This window comes from Spea bombifrons, chromosome 6, assembly GCF_027358695.1.
Source record: "Spea bombifrons isolate aSpeBom1 chromosome 6, aSpeBom1.2.pri, whole genome shotgun sequence".
NCBI lineage: Eukaryota > Metazoa > Chordata > Amphibia > Anura > Pelobatidae > Spea > Spea bombifrons.
In genome coordinates this window covers 671,625-692,737 of record NC_071092.1, presented here as the reverse complement: position 1 = coordinate 692,737, position 21,113 = coordinate 671,625, and the positions used below count along the sequence as shown (strand labels likewise).

General features: G+C 48.1%; 2 protein-coding genes across 5 annotated transcripts; both read left to right on the top strand.

Annotated features, from left to right (window-relative positions):
* The first annotated feature begins 1,540 nt into the window (after positions 1-1,540).
* BOD1 (biorientation of chromosomes in cell division 1) lies at positions 1,541-8,221 on the top strand. Of its 2 annotated transcripts, XM_053469887.1 has the most exons (4): positions 1,541-1,643; positions 2,333-2,418; positions 6,219-6,303; positions 7,161-8,221. In XM_053469887.1, the coding sequence occupies exons 3-4, from the start codon at positions 6,219-6,221 to the stop codon at positions 7,706-7,708; spliced, it is 633 nt and encodes a 210-aa protein (XP_053325862.1). In that variant the 5' UTR covers positions 1,541-1,643; positions 2,333-2,418; the 3' UTR covers positions 7,709-8,221. The 2 variants fall into 2 exon arrangements, with proteins under 2 accessions (XP_053325862.1, XP_053325863.1); XM_053469888.1 differs by lacking the exon at positions 6,219-6,303.
* PTPDC1 (protein tyrosine phosphatase domain containing 1) lies at positions 1,592-16,236 on the top strand. 3 transcript variants are annotated; one of them, XM_053469884.1, is made up of 11 exons: positions 1,592-1,643; positions 2,333-2,418; positions 9,738-9,830; positions 11,382-11,553; positions 11,932-12,012; positions 12,292-12,410; positions 12,843-12,980; positions 13,417-14,663; positions 15,008-15,193; positions 15,330-15,440; positions 16,061-16,236. In XM_053469884.1, exons 3-11 carry the CDS (start codon positions 9,749-9,751, stop codon positions 16,145-16,147), a joined length of 2,223 nt encoding a protein of 740 aa, XP_053325859.1. In that variant the 5' UTR covers positions 1,592-1,643; positions 2,333-2,418; positions 9,738-9,748; the 3' UTR covers positions 16,148-16,236. The 3 variants fall into 3 exon arrangements, with proteins under 3 accessions (XP_053325859.1, XP_053325858.1, XP_053325860.1); XM_053469883.1 differs by lacking the exons at positions 1,592-1,643; positions 2,333-2,418 and adding an exon at positions 8,902-8,962; XM_053469885.1 differs by lacking the exons at positions 1,592-1,643; positions 2,333-2,418; positions 9,738-9,830 and adding an exon at positions 10,236-10,566.
* The last annotated feature ends 4,877 nt before the right edge of the window (positions 16,237-21,113 follow it).

The window sequence follows — 21,113 nt, the reverse complement described above, 5'->3', positions numbered from 1 at the left end:
CCCGAGCGGCACGTCGCCCGTTCACAGAAAGTCTCGTGGATCGAGTCGAGTCTTTCGGTGGAGCTGGTTGAGAGTCAGTGGTCAGAGTTTTTCCGTTGAGCCATCGTGTGAGATTTCCGACGAGCAGCATTTCGTTCCGGGCCGGATCGCCTTCCCCCGAGGAGTTTGTAAAAGGTGCAGTTCCACTTAGATGCACATTAATTACTCCCCACAGCGTAAGGCAACGACCCTCGAGGAGCGCCGCCATTTTATTATTTTCTCTGACGTTTAATCAAATTAAAACAACACAAACATTTTTAAGAAGGGTTTTCAGTTTCTATAGCAACAGCCTATCACCTGCTTTCGTGTCAAATGACAAATGTCCCCAGTAAAAAGGATACGATTAAAGAACTGTTTGTGGGAAGTTACTGGGAATAATGTTTCTGATTCCGCATTTAGTTACAAAAGTGTTAAGTGGTAAATTTGACAGTCAACAGGACCCCAGACATGATAAAACTGCTGATATGGCAACCATTCATCAATGACTTTCCTTGTGTCACATGACTTCAGGCTGGAATTATGCATTCCCTGGGAAAATATAAACATTTTCTCACAACCGAGACATGATTTCCGACCAGAGTTCCAGCATTTCTGGGTAACGGAGCAGTTAAATGATTAAAAACTGTGGACACATCCGGGAAATTAAAAGAGTAATTTTACGGTAATTTCTGAAATTTAGGAATTGAGGGATTCCACCTCCCTAATAATCAGACACGAAACCACCTTAGCAAACTATGATAGGGTTATAGCGTTATTGCCCCAAAGAGGGTGACATTAGAACACTTGCCCTGAATTTGGAGAAGAGGGAAATTAAGAAAGAATGTAAATATTCCATATTGTTATGCATGCATGGAATAGCCTTTCAGTGGAGGTGGTAGGGCATTTCCATTGTACAGCACTGTGAATGCAACGGCTTATTACCTTTTGTTTCTGTCTTATGATGTTTTGTGATGCATTACTTACGTCCTGCTTATCCGTTGTACAGCGCGGCGGAATATGATGGCGCTATATAAATCGATAAATAATAATAAATCGATAAATAATAATAAATCAATAAATAATAATAAATCAATAAATAGTAAATAAATAATAATCAGGTCCCATGTGTTAAACAAGCAGACAAGGTGGTCTAATTAATCCTCTTGTCTTGCTTCCTTATGTGGTTCATCTCTCACCTCCAGGTGGTGAAAGGGTTAAATGTGGGCTAAGTGTGTCACGTGATTCCGAGCCACCCCGTGGAAAGAAAATAAGCACATTTGGTAAAGATGACACCTTTATTGTCTGACTGCGTTGCCTTAGATTGCAAGCTCTTCAGTCTACTTAGGTCTCTCCTTCAGGAATGCTATTCCTGAGCTCCCCAATGGCATTGACTGGGTTAATATTCAGCCCCCCTCCCTATCATAGCACTCATGGGCCAGTCATGAGCTTTCCCTGCGTGTAAAGACGGAGCACACTGACCAGGGTTTATTATGTTTGTCCAGGTTTGGGCTGCCAATCAGAGCAGAGTAAGAGGGCGGAGACACAGCTGGGCCCACCCCAACCTGCACATGGCCGGCTAGTGTATGAGAGAAGAAAGGAGGTGCGGGTCACACAGCCTGGAGCAGGTAACGGGCGAGCCGCCGCGGCTCGGAGGGGCTGTGGGGTTCTCGTATTGGTTTTGTATGTGTTTAGATTCATTCCCATCACTCTCAGGCTTATGCTGCCCCTCGGCTGGGATTTCACAGACAGGCTGGTAAAATAACAAATAGCTTATGATCAATGATAGCCCTTCGGAAGCCATTGTAGAGAGGCGGCGGAAGCCCAGGCTTTGTAATGTGTCGCCGGACACGTCCCTGAGCCGAGGGGTTGGCTGCGCCCTGAGTGGCCCCCTTGTTGGCGGCCAACACAATATGAGGGGGACCCCTTTCTCTTCGGCGCTGGGGTCTGCAGGCCATGCATGCTTCCCGTATACCGCACACGAATTGGGAGCATAATTGGTGCTCGTTGAGTCTGTGGGGTCCAACTCCCATCATGCTACGCCGTCTGAGGTCCATGTATAGGTCACCTTTAATGAGTCAATCTATAGATCCGCGTATAAAGAAGTGCTTCAGCCGCCTCGCCGGGAGATGCTGACCTCTCGTCTCGCCGCATCCGCTTTATTTCACGTTGAGTTTTATGGAAGATTTTAAAGCTTTTTATTTTTACCCCACCCTGCGTTTTTTTGAGCCCCTTCGCCCATTGAGGTCAGGTGGTTGGTTAATAGGGGGGCTGTACCGTTGCCCGGGGTAACCACAAGCTCCCTTACTCTTTTCAGGAAGCCGTTACCGGAATGTCAGCTGACCAGCCGGTGCCAGGGGACGGTGACTGAGTCGGGGGTCTGGACGCTGCTTTTGGTGATAGGTACGTCCTTCCTCTTTCTGCTGAAATGTGCAGCTTGGGCTCCTGCGTGCGACCCGCCTGTCTGCCGTTATTTGCCACCGCAGAATCCTGGTGCTGCCGTCGCTTTGCTCTAAAGGCAAAAAAATTGCGCAAAATGTTGCGTTGTGATAAGTAAATTCTGCGTATAAAACCCCAGCGTGTTACGAATGTATAATGTTCGCGGTAACAATGTCTCCAGGGCCGCCAACCCTCTGCTAAAGAAGTTACTTTGCAATTCTGTTAGAAAAGTAACTCTTTGGTGACCCTTCAACCCCGAGCACTCAAACTACACAAAAAGCAAACCCAACAAGCCGATCGTCTCTCCGGAGGGGGTTTCGTATTTTCAGGATTTAGGTTTTATTATATTTCTGTGAAACCTTAAATTTGGTTCACTAAATGAATTGATCGAGAACCGGATGCCGCTCGATAGCAGGTTTATTAATGGCGTCCTCTGTGGAAGTGAGAAAACATTGCATAATATCCTAAATCGCTATTTAGAGCGGGTTGGATGGGACTCGCTTATCTCGGAGTCCGCGTGTTACCTGGTTTTTCAGGTGATTACACAACATACGTGTTGCTAAAGTAAACATAGGACTGTTGGGAGGAAGATGTGAAACCGGAGTTACCAGCTGTCAGGGATGTGTTCCGCGGTACGCGGCGTCTCCTGTGCGATCCCGGTGACAGGCGGCATTGTCTCTAAACCTTCCTGAATAATTGCCTCCAGTCCGTGGTCTTTTCTGTCTTTTATTTCTTGGTCGCAGTTATTCTTCTCCTCTTTACAATGTTTCTACTCTGGGCCGGAACACGGAACCTGCGGGATGTTCTAGATAAATTTAGCTGTAGGTGTTCCACACCCCGGGAGTGACTTTGCTTCACAAAACAATCCCATCCAGATTTTGGGTCCTACCTGATCCCGACGCCTTTATAAACCTCTGATACTTTGTAACAATTTGCTTGGTTCAAACATTTATTTATTGGAAGAAACATCTAGAACGTTGTTTACATCGCGAATCGTGTAAATATTCTGCTGATTCTTTTAGACTGAAATGTATGATTTATTGTCTGTGATGTTTGGATTTAAATTTCTACTGAAGTAACCTGGAAAACAAAGGTCCCTGAAATCCCTAAATGCTTGTCTGGAGCCTCGATAAAATTCTCCCACCTGAGCGCAATCTTGAAAGCGTTTTCGCGATGGCTCCGAACAGTCAAGGTCGCTGCGTGTGCCGGAGCCGTTCTTATCAGAGCATGATTCACGTGCGTTCCGTGAAACTGTGATTCAGAGAGAAGCGAAGAACAGCCAACGGATCAATGTCCTTTTGTCCCAGTGTAACAAAGGCTCACGTCACGCGCATGTGTCCCTCGCTCCTCTGTCACGGCTACTTGCCGGAATTAAGTGTGTCTTGAAAGCCGTTTGCTTGGCTCTTGATCAGAGTGAACAATGTGTGTGATGTGTGGAACAGGTGCAGATGGCTCTGCCGCGCAGGCAGGTGGGGGTGGGTAAGAGCCGGGGCATAAACCGTTTTGATTTATGACATTATTTCTGTATTTATTCAGCTCTAAATACTTATGGAATTCATGTGTCGGAGAACAATGTAGATGTTCAACAATAACGCATTGTGCTCCGCATCGTGCCGTGTAAATTTCCGATGTCTCATCTCGTAGAAATATCTGAAAAGCGCATGCATTGTTTGCGAACCTTCAATGGCCGGTCACACGGCAGCATCGCCGACGGCTCATGGATATCAGAAGTCTTGGTCGGTTTATTAGTGTTGGTTCCAGGTTTCGACGATGAAGAAATGGGTCTGTCTAGATATACCGTCCTGCGCTATGACTTTATACTTTGATGTTGATGGAGACCCAGAGCCCTGCGCAGAGGTTAATTATAGCTTTCCTGAAACAAGGAGCTTACCCAGAAGATCAAGTGTAATCCTCTGTCTTAAAGTCACATCGTGGGGTGGAGAAGCTGCCATCACCCATAAGTGCTGACGGCGCCGAAGAGCCCATGGGGTTCACATGGTTCCGTCAACAGCTCATTGATATCTATATTATGGGGTGATGTACAGAGTCAGTGGGAACTGTACATTTGTTGCTATGGTGACTGCACTACTCTGACCATAATCCCGCTGAATGCTGCTTTGATTACTTTACTGGCTCTGGGGCAGTGTTTAATGTGACAGCGAGACGAGTAGCTGAGAGAAATCATTGCTGTTTTATGAGTCTGGAAGGATTGGTTGGATTATAAATCACTTCAATGTGTGGGGGTTTTGTAGTCTTCTGGATGAGTGGGGTGAGACTTAATGGACTTCTTCTTTTTAATCTAAATTACTGTGTAACCAACTTCTATTGTCCACCCCATAATGCGCCGGTAATTACCAAAATTCTCTTTAAATCTAAACTTCAGGAAGGTAATAGCCTGTTATATCGTTCCATAATAGGTAAGAGTCTCTCTTTTCCACAAATTAAATTTTTCGGAATTACTGGGTTTTGGTAGCATGAGGGAAGCCATTTTCTGTTACACAGGCTACTTCCTGATATCTTACAGCCACTTCCTCTTACTCCAGTGTGCTAAAACCCCCCCACTAGATTCTAAAAATGTGTCCGAAAATATACAATAGGTGTATTTAGAAGTAATTGTGGTAAAATGAGCGTAAGGCATGTGCTGAGTCGCTCGTCCTTATTACAGCCCCTGCCCTTACCCCGGATTACAGGCACTTATCCCACACGGTGCTAATTGGTGCTTAATTGGAAGGATGAAGGGAAGCGATATCTAACCCGTAGCCGAGGTGCGTCTTGGGGTTTAACACAACATTGTCACGCCATGTGCAGCGTATTCATTAAAAATCCACGCTTGGCTTGTGCCGGGTTCTGCGTGACTTGTGTTGGTTACCTCGTGACCTCGTGTGTTAGAAGCGGTAACCGAGCTTTCTCTTCGCTGTCACTTCAGTTTCCTTCCTTCTCACAAAGCTCTTAATATTCTGCGTTTCTAGCCGCCTTGCATTGTCTGGATAACGGGGGTTCATTTTGTGATGCACTTAGATTTATATCTCGCTGTCACAGAATAAGTCCAGCACTGGGGGTCTCGGGGACAGGAATTTACTGCGGGACCGACAAATGTCACCTTTCTAAGGCTCTCATCCCTCTGTCTGCACCTCCAGTGATCTGTCCGGTTTTGGGATAACTTCACAAGTTATCAACGATATTTTGGATGTTTTAGGGACGGATCATCTGAATTGGCCCTGATTGGACAGCTCTTGCTGCACGTGATCCCACGCAGTCATTATATATGTACATTACCATTCATTGATTTACCTCCATCGTATACGAGTCTTTAAACTCACTCGCCCCCATCGTCTCCTCTTCTTGCTTTATGCTTTTCCCTGCTTAGCTCTTATCACAGAAAGTGCCGTCTCTTTTGTGGGCCGGAGCCCAAAATGTGAGGTCTGTCTGAGCTCCTTCATGGTCCCTCAGCTCTGTCTGATATGACATTTGCCACCCTCGGCACTCTCAGGCAGCACGAGGACCACAATGGAGCTCTTTTTGCATCATTAGTTGGATGCGATTTCAGCGATGCATGGATAATGAGTAAGACGTGGCTTTATTTGATGTTTCGCTCTTTCGCTTGCTAAGCAGTCCTTGCTCACTCGTTTCTATGATCTCTGCAAGAATATGGCTTTCCGAAACCTCGGCGCCGGCCACCAGCGTTTGTTGCCTGCAGTTTCCGCCGGCCGCCTTTGCCTCTGTGCCTCGGATCTGTGAAGTCACTTCTCCCCACTCTCTTCCAGATGTCAGCATGTTCTTCGACGTTCTCTGTTTGGAGGAACGCTGAGCCAATCGAAAGCTCAGAAACTGCACACGGTCTGACCACAGGTGAGTTAAACGGGGGGCAAAAGAGCAAACGCATACGGGGGGCTGTTCTTCAGCATCTTCCCTGTATTTGCAAGGGTAACAGCAAGTGAATTTAAATGGACCTCCTGGCTATGAAATGCATAAAGCTGGAGAGTCGATAACGCTGGGTGTCCCCACGCTGGCCGTGCTTTCCTTTTTGTTTTGACGTTGGGGTTATTGTGAATTTGTTTAATACATTTTACTGACTCTTCATTCATGGCCTCATAAAATTGAGAGAGAAAAAAAAACTGACCTTTTTGTTACAAAATGGAGACTCCTCCTGATCTTTACATCTTTTTACCAAACGGCCGCATATTCAAAAGGGCCCAGTAATCTAGGATTTTTGTAACATGCCCGAAAGCGACGATTGCTGGTCCTGGAGCCTCCATTCCCGGCTCATACCCTCTGTGGGGCTCGTTTTGGAGTCTGATGATGCATTACAGTCCAGGCTGATCGATATGTCAAGAACCCGATATGTCAAGAACCTGATATGTCAAGAACCCGATATGTCAAGAACCTGATATGTCAAGAACCCGGTGTCTGCCCTGGGACAGATCTCCTGCGCAATCACAGGAATCGCATAAACCTCATATCTACAGGACACCATAACTGTGTGATAAGTTATTTTTCTGAATAACTTCATTTTTTAATTATTTTATAAAATATTTTTCTTTTATCTTAGGAACTTTGAAAGTTGCTCTTCTCCCCCCGTGCTTTCTGGTGTTACCCCGCAGCACAAAGATGAAGAGTGTTCATTAGTTTTCAAACCTATCATTTTTTTTTATTATTATTATTTATCATTTTTCACAATGCTGAGTAAATTTCCCTCTGTTTTGTAGATTTCTGGAATATTCAAAGTATCGAAGTCCTCGTGACACAAGAAGCAGCTATGGCAGAGAGTGGCAGCGGCACCTCTTCGGTTGGCGGCGTCACAAATCCGGCCTCTCTCCCGCCTGGCGACGCGCAGCTTATCGCGTTGATTGTCGAGCAGCTGAAAAGCCGTGGGCTGTTTGACGGATTTCGGAGAGACTGTTTGGCTGACGTTGACACCAAGCCGGCTTACCAAAACCTTCGGCAGAAAGTGGATAACTTTGTATCCACTCACTTGGATAAGCAGGAATGGAACGCAAGTATGAACAAGAACCAGCTGCGCAACGGACTCAGGCAGAGCGTTATCCAGTCCGGCATGCTGGAAGCCGGGGTCGATCGGATCATTTCCCAAGTTGTAGACCCCAAACTCAATCATATATTCCGCCCACAGATTGAAAAGGCCATCCATGAGTATCTCGCTGCTCAAAAGGAGGAGGAGGTGGTGCCAACCCCACCACCCCCTCCACCAGAGCCCGAGAAGCAGGACCCACCGGTGCCATCTCAGGGGGCTTCGTAGGAGGAAAGTCCATACACAAGAAACTGTCGACCGTGCCGTTAAACTGCCTCCATGTGGCTTACGTGTAAAGGACAATAAACTGAAAGAGGCTAGCGTTGTGGGGCATCGACGTTAGTGGGTAGCGAGGTGTGAGTTAGGGTGGGGGGTCTTAGTAACTCAACGTAAGGGTTTGTTTGACTTGCGGTGAGTGGAACTGGGCATTAAAACGGGAGCATTGAACCATTTATAGATGGAGGCCTTGTGGGGTTTTTTTTCTCTGCATGTATTTTTGCTTTTAAAGGTGATTTGAAAAGTCTGAGCGATGGGAACCGTTTAAAGGAATTCCAATTCCTAGAATCCGTAAGATTGTCTGCGGGCAGGTAGACTACCTAACATATCGTCTCAATGTGTCCGCAATCGCATATCGGCAAATTAGCTGGGCTTCATTTTTTTCGGATTTCTAATAAAGTGTTTTTTTTGTGTGATTTGTATGAAAATGCAACAAATTACTTTGTGCTGGAAATAAATATTTTTGTGAATGGAAGTTTGGTTTGTGCCTTTTCTGTATGAACTGAATTCCGAACCGCATGAAATAGCTGTGAAGAAAATGGTGGCGGCATTGTTTGAAAGTGTTTGTTTTTCGTAAGCTCTTTCCTGTTTGCGTCATGTTTAGAACATACGACTGTATCGTAGTAACATAGTAACACAGTAATTTAGGTCAAACAAAGAGACATGGCTGTCAATGACATGACAGCCTCCTTGCTTGTAAGTCTTTGTAACAAGCTCTATATAACCCAGAAGGGGCCGAGGAGGGTTGTTGGCCGCGGCTATGGGTTTCTTATTGCTTTGCGTGCATCGCTTTGCCCCGGGGTAGCTCCGGTTCTGCCATCATACTTACTGTTTGGCAGTAAAGTGCAGACGAAAGGAGTCTTTGGAATCTGACTTTTGATCGCATTCGCAGTCCGGGTCAGGTCCGGTAGCCTCAGCGCAGGCTCTGACATTTCCATCGCGGAGTGTAGGAGTTATCGCTTACCTCTCGCCCCAAACGTCACATTCTTGCATCCACTCAAATCTGCATTTGGGTAGAAAAATCCTGATTCCTCTGCGAAAAGGCTGAGGACAAAAGCGGGATTGTTTGCCTCCTGGGCTAAAAGCGTCTTCCAACTCTCTGAATTGGAAATGCAATTCAATCTTCTGAGCACCAGACACGTCAAGCGATGGCTTCAAAACTCCTGCCGCTGAATTGCCGGTCATCGTCAAAGCGCAGGCAGTCGGGTGAGGCGGCGCACATCCAGAAATGTATTTATTCTTTTCAGCGGGAGCTTTTAAAAATACTCAGGAGATGGGAAGGGGTTCGTCGTGTAGTGAGGCGTATTTGCTGATGTGGTGGCAGAATTATTCTCTAGGTGGCAAATGATTGTGATTTACTGAAACGTGGCTTGCGGAGAAAAATAGATCCAACGCCAAAACAATTCTGGTCTGTTTACTGGAAGCTTTTGGGGTCCCTTTGTATTCTATTTTTATTCTAATTTGACTGATATAAAGTGACATAAAATATGTCTGACCGTGCTCTTTAGTAACCGAATTTTCATGTATTTTGTAACATTTTGTTAAACATTTGCGGATAGAAATCTGCCTTTTTACCCCTCGTGTGCTGATGATAACCCCTTTTGGATGGGATTCGCTGAACACTAAAGACTTTGAATGTCTTCCCTCGGCCGGGTCTCGATGATGCGGATTCAGTTCTTTCATCGCACTGCAGGGGGCGACACATTTAATAGGATTTAGGAGATTTCCTTTAGGATTAATGGTCCAGACAGGATCCCGGTTCGTGGAATCCGCTCTCTCCCCAACTTCACTCTAACGTTTTAAAGAAGAGACTGAAACGTAGGAAGACCCAAAAACATTTTAAAAGTGAACTGTAATTTAATAAACGCAGTAAAGTGCCAGGTGGTGGTTTCTGGAGGGCCGGCAGCGAGTGTTTGATAAAGCCGCCTGCATGCCGTTTAGCACCATGGGGTTAACGCTTTCTGTCTCTGGGTTTTTCTAGCAGGTCCCGTCATGGCGTCCGGATTGCTGATACAGAATGAGCTCCCAAACTACCCGCCAGCGAGCGTCTCCAAGCCGGCAGCCACCAGCTCAGGTAACCGCTTTATCTGTTCAGCTCCCGGGAGAAGCGGGACGTCAGGCTCCTTTAAGATCATTAGATTCATGCTTTAATAATAAAAAGGGTTATCGTGTGAACATCACCAGCGCTGAATGGCTTTGTTTCACCTAAACATTGCTCCTCCGAACATCAGAAATGTTGAGTGAGACGACAGCCAACGACAGACAGATTTTTGATCACAATTCCAGTTTTCTTTTTACAAAAAAAAAATAAAAAAATGTAATTGCTATTCCCCTTTTGCATGCAGCACTGGAAGGGTTAATTGATTTACGCAGCTGTCCAGTTATCCGTCTGTTGCTGTATCCGGTGTAATATCGGTGACTTACGCTGTTTGTTTCTATAGTAACCATTCAGCCTATCGCACCGTTAGAGGCTACAAACTCAGCCACATAGATCTGTACAACTTGAAAGCAGAGCAAGTTGTATTTGCACCCCGCGCATGCAGCGGGTTTGGTTACGCTTAGACCTGATCCTTACTCAGCTGGCAACGCAGCCCCTGCCATGCAGGCTCCCCCCCGGCGACTTTCTGCCGTTAACGGTCTAAGCAGATTTTTCCATGGCCGGAGACATTCGGCATCCGACGTGTTCAGCCGTATCCAGCGCAGGCGCAGCTCAGCGGTAGAAGTGCTGTCCTCCTCCACGCAGAGGGTAATGGTGGCCGTGGCCGCAGTCGGCACAAGCGACCCGAATCCAAACCTTCTTGCGACAACACGTAAAGACCTTCTTTTATTCTGCACATTTCTGTTCTCGTAGAAACGGAGTTATCGTCGGTTAATTGCATTGCGGCTGATGGAGCGTCTGTTCCTCTGGAGCGTCTCGGCGAGAGGCAGAAGGTCTCTTACTGGGTTCAGTGGTTTATCAGAGTGTCTTCGTCTCTCCCCGGCTGATAAGTAACCTTCGGCGCAGATCACCGGGAGCCGCCTTCTGTGAACGCTGTGCTGAGCGGTCGTAGAATAAGTTGGGAATCTCCGAGGTTTCCTCCCCGTTATACAGTTACTGTTTCGTGTAATTTAGGGGAAGTGGAACTGTCCCCCCGTGTGTTTGTTCTTTTAGGGGCTTCATTTCTTTTTTTTTTTAACTGTGACGCCAACATTCTGTGTAAATTCCTGATTTACGGTTTCAGGCATTTTGGGTGATTTGTATTTTCTGTAAATGTAGAATGAGATGCTTTTTACTTTCTGTGGCAGGGAGTGGAAAATGTATTGTGAGTGGGCTGAGGGATTGGCACACCCGTGGCCCTCTGTGGTTTTGGTGGCACTAGGACCCATGAGGGTTTGGATGGGCACAAGAAAAATGAGTCTCTTAACCCGCATTATTCAGTGTCTGACGAGCTCCTTTTTAAAGAGACAATGCGGCTTGAAAGTCCGATGCAGGGATGAACCGGCTCCATTCATTTTCATACTTATTAGATGTTCTGCTCGTTGCAAGGAGCCTTGTGAGTGTTAACTTCCCTTATATTATCGGGGGACGTTCTGTTGGCTTTTAATCAGAGAGTTTCAGTCTAAATCTTGGTCTGTTTTTTGTTAGGAAGCAGCAGACGGCCGACCTCAAAGTACACGAAGGTCGGGGAGCGCCTGCGCCACGTTATCCCAGGACACATGCAGTGCTCCATGACTTGCGGAGGGCGAGCCTGTAAGTACGAGAACCCGTCCCGGTGGAACGACGAGGATCAAGCCGTAAAAGGACTTTACTCCTCCTGGTAAATAAATGCACCGGCCGGACTAACGGCTGCCGGGGTCACAAATTATCACCAGATGATAACAGATGAATTTCTGCCTGTTGTTGTGTTTTGATTGCGCACAATGTATATAACGGATGACAAGATATTTGGGCCAAAACGTATCGCCTGTTCCTTGGCGTTAAAATCCTTAAACCTCAAAGTATCTCCCGAGCCGTAGATTGCGGAATAAAGAGTGTTTGTGGTGATGCCCCGGAGTCATTCCTGGTTATAGAAGCACTTTAAATATCCATGAAAATGTCCGTAATAAGCGGTAGCCCTGGTAATGTCCTCTAATACCTCCTGTATATGAATTTCTGTGAAAGCCACGTCAGCCATTTTTTAACTATTTGTTTCCAGGATTACAGACAACATACTGGCCATGGCACGGCCTTCAACAGAAATCATTGAGAGATATCATATCATTGAACAGTTCCAGAGGTAATTATTGGCACCATTAACGGTCACATTGTGAATTAAATATATTTGCCCCGGGCTGGATGATGAGCGCGCGTGCCGCTGGGGTAACAAGCTAATGTGCAAAGGGATTCACAATGTTTCGACGGCTTTTTTTGAGTCCTGCACCAGTAATTTAACCAGCGACAAAGATTTAGAAACTTTGAAAGCGAATGAAAATGTCTGCAAGGGTGCCAACCGGGAATGATTGTGGGTTAAATGGTGATAAAATGCAGCAGGTTAATCCGGACTCTCTCTTTCCAGGCTCGGTATAAAGAGCGTCATTAATTTGCAGCGTCCCGGGGAGCACGCCAGCTGCGGGAATCCTCTGGAGCAGGACAGCGGCTTCACCTACCATCCCGAGGTCTTTATGGAGGCTGAAAGTCAGTGTAACCTGCTGCTTGTCCTTATTAATTATGAATGGGCCCCCGTGGCTGTCCCTAGCAGGGCGCGCTGGGTGACCCTGAACTCGGGTGTAATGGTGGCGTTTAGTAGGTCGGGCCACTTATTTTTAACAGTAATTAAAATGAATCGCAGACGCCACGCTGAGCTCCTGCAGGTCGTACATAACATTCCGGCTCTAAATATCCTGCCTGCCGGTAACAGCCATCATTGTACAGACGAGCTGCTTGCACTTATTGAAAATGATTTTTATTGATGATTTAGCAGATTTTTCATGTTTTGTTTTTATTTGAATATTTTAGTTTTTAATGTGAAGTTTTTTGCCGCCTGCTTTAATTTATTTTTTGGATTATTGTATGACGTGGAAATGTTACTCTAATTACTATGTTAACGCTTTTTTCCCGTTTTTTTAGTTTACTTCTATAATTTTGGATGGAAGGATTATGGGGTCGCCTCTCTGACAACAATTCTCGATATGGTTAAAGTCATGGCTTTTGCGTTGCAAGAAGGCAAAGTAGCCGTTCACTGCCACGCGGGCCTCGGCCGGACGGGTAACGCCTGATAACTTAACTTTTCTGCAGAAAAAATTCACCCGGTTTCCTACAGTTTGGGTGATCACATGTTCAGTAAAAAAATGTATGCCCATCAAAAATATGTATTATTGCAAATACATTTAAAGAATATATGAAATCAAAGTATAAATTCATAGAATAAAAAACGGATTACATTAAAAAAATAAACTAGAAATACAGATCGTGGGGTACATAGAAAAGTCGACTTGAAATGATCGCTTTTCCCGCATAAATAATGAAAACGTAACTTAAACCAACACCTTTTCCACCGAAGTAATTTGGATGTTTTCAATGTGTTTCCTAAACCTGTTTGGTCGTTGCCACCACGGCTGCCTCCCTTTACTCCCCACGTATTAAACGTCTGCTGAATATCCAATATATCCGAATAGTAACAGAAATGTATCCGCTTTCCCAGGTGTTTTGATCGCCTGCTATTTAATTTTTGCAACGAGAATGACGGCAGACCAAGCGATTCTTTTTGTTCGGGCGAAGCGTCACAACGCCATCCAGACTCGGGTGCAGCTGCTTTGCGTTCGCGAGTTCACCCAGTTCCTGACTCCGCTGCGTAACGTGTTCGCCTGCTGCGATCCTAAAGCTCACGCCGTGACTTTAAGCCAATACTTGATCCGGCAGCAACATTTACTCCACGGCTACGAAGCCCGATATCTGAAATACGTGCCAAAAATCATCCATTTGGTCTGTAAGTTAATTTTGGACTTGGTTGAAAATAAGCAGGTGGTGGAGGGGAAGGTCCTGGATGTGCCGGATCTTTCTGCCGAGATAGAGAAGACGGTGTCTCAGCTGCCGACCGTCCAGTTGGATAAAGTGCTGGACATCGTGCCAGCAGATCCGCTTTGCCATTCCGCGACCACCGCGACCGGTTACTTGACTCAGGACTCGGTGTTATCCAGCGAGCAGGAGTTCGACCCTCTCTGGAAGAGGAGGAACGTGGAATGTCTTCAGCCTCTGTCCCACCTGAAGAAGCGTTTAAGCTACAGCGACTCCGACCTGAAGAAGGCGGAATTCCTTCTAGAGCAAGGGGAGACTCCTTGGACAGAACCGACCCAAATATCCTTCTTAAATAAACTCAATCAGTACGTAACCGTTAAACAATGCTTCGTCTCAGGAAGTAACGATCTAGCTCAGCAGACGCCCCAGCCAAACTTTGAGAACAAGCCTTCTGTGCACAATGCCTTTTCGTTCTGGACCCAAAGTAAGTTGGGCAGCATCGAGGCGCAGCGGGAAGGCTCTCCGCTTTTCCACCGGAGGAAGCTCCCCAGGGACATTCAGCGCAGCCATACCTTCTCTTTGGGGCACTCATCGCTGTCAGACAGCGGCCAAACACAATTACCTGATTCTGAGTTACTAAGCAGGGTTAAGTCAGACGCTGGTGCCCAAAGTGCCAGGGACTGCGCAGGGGGTCCCCAGAACATCCATGTGCTGGAGGAGAGAAGTGCTTCCTCCCCGCAGGATAAAGACTACATGTTGCCTAAAGCCATGTTTTACCTGGGGAATGGAAGCCAAGATCAGGATGAGAAATCAGAGGCCGCCCCGCAGTCAGAGTTAAGCGCGGAGGCCAGAAGATTGCAGGCCGCTAAAGCCCTCGCGGGACTTCACATGGATGGCGTGGAAGGGGTGACTGAGAAGGTGCAGTTTTGGCAGGTGAGTCCACTCACAGACAGAGCCCCTCACGTGACTTATGACTGGGTACTAATTATCAGCCCTACGTGCTGGTAAGCGGAGGGTCTCGCCTTCTTTCTGAGTGACATTTTGTGTCGGTAAAACTAAATGGTTATTTAAGAAGCTTCCCAAAGATAAAGTAGGCTCTCCCGCCACGTCCGGCTCTCCCGCACATTGATCTCTAAGATGAGCCGTCCAGCCTGGAACTAGTTAGGCCTGAAAATGTCCCGTGCAGAGCTGCTTCTATCCTTCGTAATCTGGAGGAACATTAAACATGGAGAGGGGGCCGAGGGTTGCCATACTATCTGCGTGTTTTATTTTGTTAGAAGGAGCTGAATTCCCGGGAGACCGCTTGGGATCGGCTCTGCGCGGAGAGGGACCCCTTCGTCTTGGCTGGCCTAATGTGGTCGTGGATCGAGCAGCTGAAGGAGCCGATAATAAGGAGGGAGGACGTCGATCTGCTGATTAACTTTGGCCGTGACATGGACAGCGCCCTCTACCTGCTGGAAAAGGTACGTTTTTAATGATTGATAAGAAAGTTTAGAGTTACTAAAGTGCAGACACTAAGTTGCTTTTTTCTAAGCCTTGGGCTTGGTGTTTGGGTCGGTCTGCCTCAGGTCACGCACATCGTTTGTTTGTTACCCGCAGGCCCAACATCAGACCGCGCTGTGCGTCCTGCAGTGTGTCGTTAACTTGCAGCCGGTGCCACCGCAGCTACGGGATGCCGTGTTCACGCGGATCATTAAAGCCTTCACCAGGGTAAGTTCCAGTGGGTGTGCGTGTACCCCTCTGCTCTGTGCCGGGGTAAGTTCCAGTGGGTGTGCGTGTACCCCTCTGCTCTGTGCCGGGGTAAGTTCCAGTGGGTGTGCGTGTACCCCTCTGCTCTGTGCCGGGGTAAGTTCCAGTGGGTGTGCGTGTACCCCTCTGCTCTGTGCCGGGGTAAGTTCCAGTGGGTGTGCGTGTACCCCTCTGCTCTGTGCCGGGGTAAGTTCCAGTGGGTGTGCGTGTACCCCTCTGCTCTGTGCCGGGGTAAGTTCCAGTGGGTGTGCGTGTACCCCTCTGCTCTGTGCCGGGGTAAGTTCCAGTGGGTGTGCGTGTACCCCTCTGCTCTGTGCCGGGGTAAGTTCCATGGTAAGATCAGCATTTGCTTTTTTTTTGGAGGGCGCTTTGCATGGTATTTATTACCATGATTCGGGAAAATCAGATAAAAGTCAGCTGCAGCCACATAACCTCTCAGACCACAGACGTCCCTTCTTCAGATATAAAGACATCATTACGTATGGGACATCTAAAGAAGGGACAGCCTTTTGTTCAGTGGATGGAATGCTAAAGACGCTGTCGGTATTCTCAGTGCTGAGCTTACACTGTTTTTCTTTAAGGTCACAGAAGACTCGGCCGACGGTCCTTTGGTTCACGGGACTCTCAGCCGGCTCTTTCAGCAGATCCTGGCCGACATTCGGAAGTAGGGAAGGAACCCGCGCCGTCCGCGTCTTCGCACTCCAGGCCCCGGGAAGTCGACAAAAGCGCTGCTATTATTTCTCGCAAACCGTGGCAGCCAATCGTCTGACGATCATACCCCCTGCATCACACGGACTGAAAGCGAATCTGTCACCTTCCAAAATGCCCCCGTAACGGACCCAGTCTTGTGCAATTACCCTTCCTTTTAAGTTATTGCTCCCCATGGATTTACTCCTGGCAGCTGCAGGGGAGGAATAATACGAGAGCTGCATTGTGATTAGTTGAGTGACGATGGGGAGGCCTCCTGAGCAAGAATATGACTTAATACCCCCATATCTCCAAACCGACTTCACCGACAAACACAAAACAGGATTCTGGCGGTCACCGGAGTTCTTTATGTGGACGGTGGCCGCGTTCGTGGGACTCGTGACCCGCAGCGGCTGGAGAGCCGGAGACCCCGCGTCCGGCCCGCGGCGTTTCTCTCCGAGTTAAGGGCTCGCTCCGCGTCTGAGTCGGATCTCCGCGTTCGTTATTTATTTCTCTCGCTGCGTTTTGTTGAATGTGATTCGTGGTTTCCTCGTTGGTTTGTTCTCTGTGTCGATGTTTGTAATGATTCGGAGGCGGCTCGTGGCTCACGCCGGACCCTCCCTCACGCTGCACTGTGACGTGTTTTATGGCTTTACGGACCCCGTAAAGGTAAATCATATAAACGTTAACCCACGGATTGCTGCAGAGTTATTAGGCGCAGGGAGTATTTATTTAGTGGTCTCGCGATGATAAATACACCGGTGCAAATTCGTACAAATTTTAAGGAATTTCATTAAATTTGTTTATTTCGTACAAATGCCCAAAAACGAGGAAGGAAAAAACATCTCTCATTCTCTCCCTTCTACAACAGCCACTTCCGCCTCTCCTCCTCTGCAGCTCCGATCGGCGGAAAGCTTTTCCCGTGGCGCGGAGACGGAGTGGCCCTCGGAGAAGGTAGAGAATCATTGAGAGCGAGTGACCGTGACAACAGATTTCGTTTCTGGATATAAAAAAGCCCCCAAATTTTATCCGAAGCGAAGAATTCGCCTGAATCATTTTTTTGTCCTCACGCACGTCTCATTTACATAACCCCGCCCATTTTAAGCCATCGGTTTTAGGATAAGGTCTGATTATCAGGGATAACAGGGATGACATTTTACTGTACTTTTACTACTAAGGGCTTTGCACCCTCTGAGGACTGTGTAAAGGGTTAATTACTATTAGCAATAATCCAGTTCCGGGTTTTATTCTCCTCCAAGCAGCCCAACAATCCCGCAGAACGCATCGCAGTCCATTTCATCGGTCCGGGCGCCAGCGTGTGAAGGGTGTGGGGGCCCATCACAGGAAGACGATGGCCTTGAATCCCCCCAACTCCATGCGCTTCGTGATTCCCCCCGTCATGCGTGGCCCCGAAGGAGTGTCCAACCAGGAATAGCCAGGGTTTGAATAAGAGTTTATGGGTTTTATTCACTAAATGGTGAGAGGGAAAATCACGTTAGCTCATTCATGGTTTGTTATAAGGGGGCGAGTTTCTCCTACGAGGAGACCACGTGTAATGGGGAAATGCTAGTTGTCTTTACCAGGCAGCTACACCCAGCGGTGCCAATAACAGCAGATTTATTTCCGAGGGATATTCAATAACCACTGTGATCGGAGCGCTCTCCGCACATGCGCTGCCTTCATTCCTAATGTTGGATAATATTGTCTGCTTTGTATAATAAACGGCGGTTTCTATCATTCCTTACAGTTTGTGACCTTCTAACCCACGTGCGGTTCTCAGGGGCCACTTATAGGGCGCTCTGCGGGGGGGGGTGCAGGTTCCTGATACTCCACTCCATCCGTGCTCCGGGTGTCAGTAGGAATCCAGTCCCGTTCAGTCTGTGACTTGGCATATAAACTGTACTTTCTGCGGCCCCCTCATGTCCTCTGACCCCCCTCAGCTAATCTTTAAGTGGGTCTTCGGGCTTGCTGCGGTCTGATAACACGGGAAGCCACGTGGGGCTCTTCTTTATAGTTCGTCAGTGAGATGCCATTTGTCATCTTAAGCTGGATGTACTGGGGCAGGACGTCAGTAGCTGGAGGGTGAATACATGTCACTCAGGTATGGGGGGACCTGGCGCATGTGTTTGGGGTCCCTTTCCATCAGCTATCTCTATTGCCCCCCATTTATGTAGGGGTATAAATGTGGCCCCTGCCCTGATCGTGCTCTCTGATGGGACTGCTTGTTGGTAAAATGTCGGGCGTAATGATCCACCCCATGAGAGCCAGACCACAAGACGGCGGCTGTTACCGCGATCGTTTCATAAAGAGATTTATTTGTGAAAACATTGCATTTGGGTCAGTATGTTTACCGATATCGCAGCTTGGGGGCAAATTATTTAAAGAAGCAGAAGTCCAGAAATGTGTGATTTTATGTCATGAGAATGATTTGAAATGTCACAGAATCACGAGGGGGGTCACGGGTTTATCGTACAGAACGTTTCCTGTGAGAGGCAGCAATAAAAGCGATCAGAGGAACCGCGTCTCCGGCCGTTATTTTAATGTTTGGGGACCTGCGGGGGACGCGTTCGTAGAACATGATGCCCCCCCAGACGTCACAGAAGGCACCAAATCTCCACTCAGACGAAGAAAGTAATTATTTCATTATTTCTCGCATTATTTAGACCTCCCAGGAAGGGGGTATTTTGCCGGCTTCAGGAGAGGACATGCGAGTTCACGCGTCACACCCCCTCATCTGAAACGCACAAAATGCTCAGTCAGGAGCAGCTCGCAGGTTAGTGTGAGTGCGCGAGGGAGCAACTTCTTAGTGAATAGACTCAAAGAATTAAGAGAGAAAATGCCACATCTCACATCCTCTCTATGATGGACGCGCCCCACATACCCCACACACATCCCTCATGCCAAACAGCATGCCGCCGGCGGCAGGAGGGACCCGTAAACGTTCGGATCTTAACGTTAATTTTACCGCCACGGGAGGCCGGCTGAGGCACTTTTTGGGTTCTGGACCCATCATGTGGCAAACTTACAGCGATTAGAAACCCCCGCGGCGCGGGCATCTGCCCCAACATGTACCAACGCCAACTACTCACCATGAATCCGAGGGAGGATCTGCCTACAGCCTGGGGCAAAAAGTAACATCCCTCTTCAGCGATTCCTCAGCAGGAGCCGGGGCAATTGGGCAGCTTGAGGGTAATATAAATTGGGGGAAGGCTACAGCAAAGGGTTAATGAGACTGTGGGGGTGATACAGAGGAAGTGATTCTGGTGCAAAGTCTTATCACTATAGTAACCAAGTTCTATGGATTGGTTTTCGTTTCAATTTTGCCCCAGAACACGTTTTAGGCCTGAGCCCAGCGGGCCGTGTGGGGGCCACACTTTGGGGGTTCCCCCAGGTGATGCTCCTCCCCCGGGGCAGTGCTTACATCACATAGACTGCAGATTCTCCGCTGGGGTCACGCTTGGAGTTGCCCCGGCCCCTCCCCCCGCAGCTGTGTGAGGCACGCGGCTCCTCCCACGCCCTGAGTGGCTTCGGATCCTTCTGCAGGCGGAGGCCGCCGGGTCTGACAGGAAGGGGGTGAGTGGGGCCGGGGGCATCATGGGGTACATCTTAATGTAACCGCACGGGTGTTCTGGCAATGAATGGGTTAGTGTATGGACATGGGAGCCTCATACTGAAAGGGTTAATGTGCGGGGCTCTGAAAGTGAAGGGGTTAATGTACAAGTATGGGTCTCTAGCAGTGAGGGAGTTAACACTCCCTAGCAATGAAGAGGTTAATGTATAAGTATAGCTGGTTTAGCAGTGAAGGAGTTAATGTGTGTCGAGGGGGGGGGAATGTATGAGTATGCAGAGGTTGTTTCATTGAAGGGGTTAACCTGAGAAGTGAAGGAGTTAATATCTGGGGGGTGTGCCAGTAAAGGGGTTAATGTGTCAGTAGGGGAGTCTGGCAGTGGACGAGTTAATGAGGGGTATGGGAGTCTAGCAGTGAAGGGGTTAATTTAATGAAGCTGTGTTTTTTCATAGCAGGGACTGTGAGGGGTTAATGTTTCCAGCACTGAATGGGTTAATGGCTCAGCCTGGGCTCCTCCTGGCGGTAAAGGGGTTAATGCTGTGACTGTCACTCATTTCCCGGGTGCAGCCGAACCTGCCTGCTGCGCTCCCATTGGCTCTCTGTACCAGACGGCTGCTCATTGGCTTATACATGAGGCGGGGCTGCCTGGACGACGTCACTTTCTGCTCTGCAAGTGTGTGAGACTGGAAGAGCTGAACTGGAGTACTGGCAGGGCTCAGCCCCCAGCAGATGCCCCAGGAGTAGTAGGGGCAGGGATCAGCCCCCAAGTGCCTCACGCCAATGAGATATTTTATTTAATCACCGGCTGCTCCTTCCAACAATAAACTCAAAAGTGACCCCCTGCCTGGACGCAGACCCTTCCTGCCGCTCCGCTGGGGGGGTCCGGTTCTAACCGAAGCGTTTTCATTTGGGGCCTAATTTTTTGGGGCCGCTCTACCATCACCAGGTGACACCCCGACCCGCAGAGCCCTGGAGCTGTCAGCGCTTCGCTACATACCTGCCGAATGTCCCGCCGTTTGTCGCTGATAATTCCTTTTTTTTTTCTACACAGATTGCGAAAAGCGAGCGGAGCGGGAATTCTGTCCGTGACCTGGAGCCGGCTGTTCCGTGTTCCGGTTAAAGGTAACGTGTTTGGGACAGAATGTTATATGTTATAATGATTCACACGGGAGAGGAAAAGCCTCAACAGACGTCACTACTTAAGTGTTCGTTGTGCTTACTAAATACGCCGTGATCAGGGAAGCGCAGGTGCTCAGCAGTTCCTGGTCTGTGCGCGGCTGGGATTGATGAGTGTAGTGGAGTGGCATGGAGGTTGGTAGGGGTGTCCGCTTCTCTCTGAGGCCGGTGACGATGGTAACGGCAACAACTTTACCGTCTGA

Excerpts from the sequence above, each read along its gene's own strand:
- BOD1 (XM_053469887.1), top strand. The coding sequence starts at position 6,219 with ATGTCAGCATGTTCTTCGACGTTCTCTGTTTGGAGGAACGCTGAGCCA. Across the intron at positions 6,304-7,160 it reads TGCACACGGTCTGACCACAG|ATTTCTGGAATATTCAAAGT; the intron begins GTGAGTTAAACG and ends TCTGTTTTGTAG.
- PTPDC1 (XM_053469885.1), top strand. The coding sequence starts at position 10,356 with ATGCAGGCTCCCCCCCGGCGACTTTCTGCCGTTAACGGTCTAAGCAGA. Across the intron at positions 14,664-15,007 it reads AGAAGGTGCAGTTTTGGCAG|AAGGAGCTGAATTCCCGGGA; the intron begins GTGAGTCCACTC and ends TTATTTTGTTAG. Across the intron at positions 15,441-16,060 it reads TCATTAAAGCCTTCACCAGG|GTCACAGAAGACTCGGCCGA; the intron begins GTAAGTTCCAGT and ends TTTTTCTTTAAG.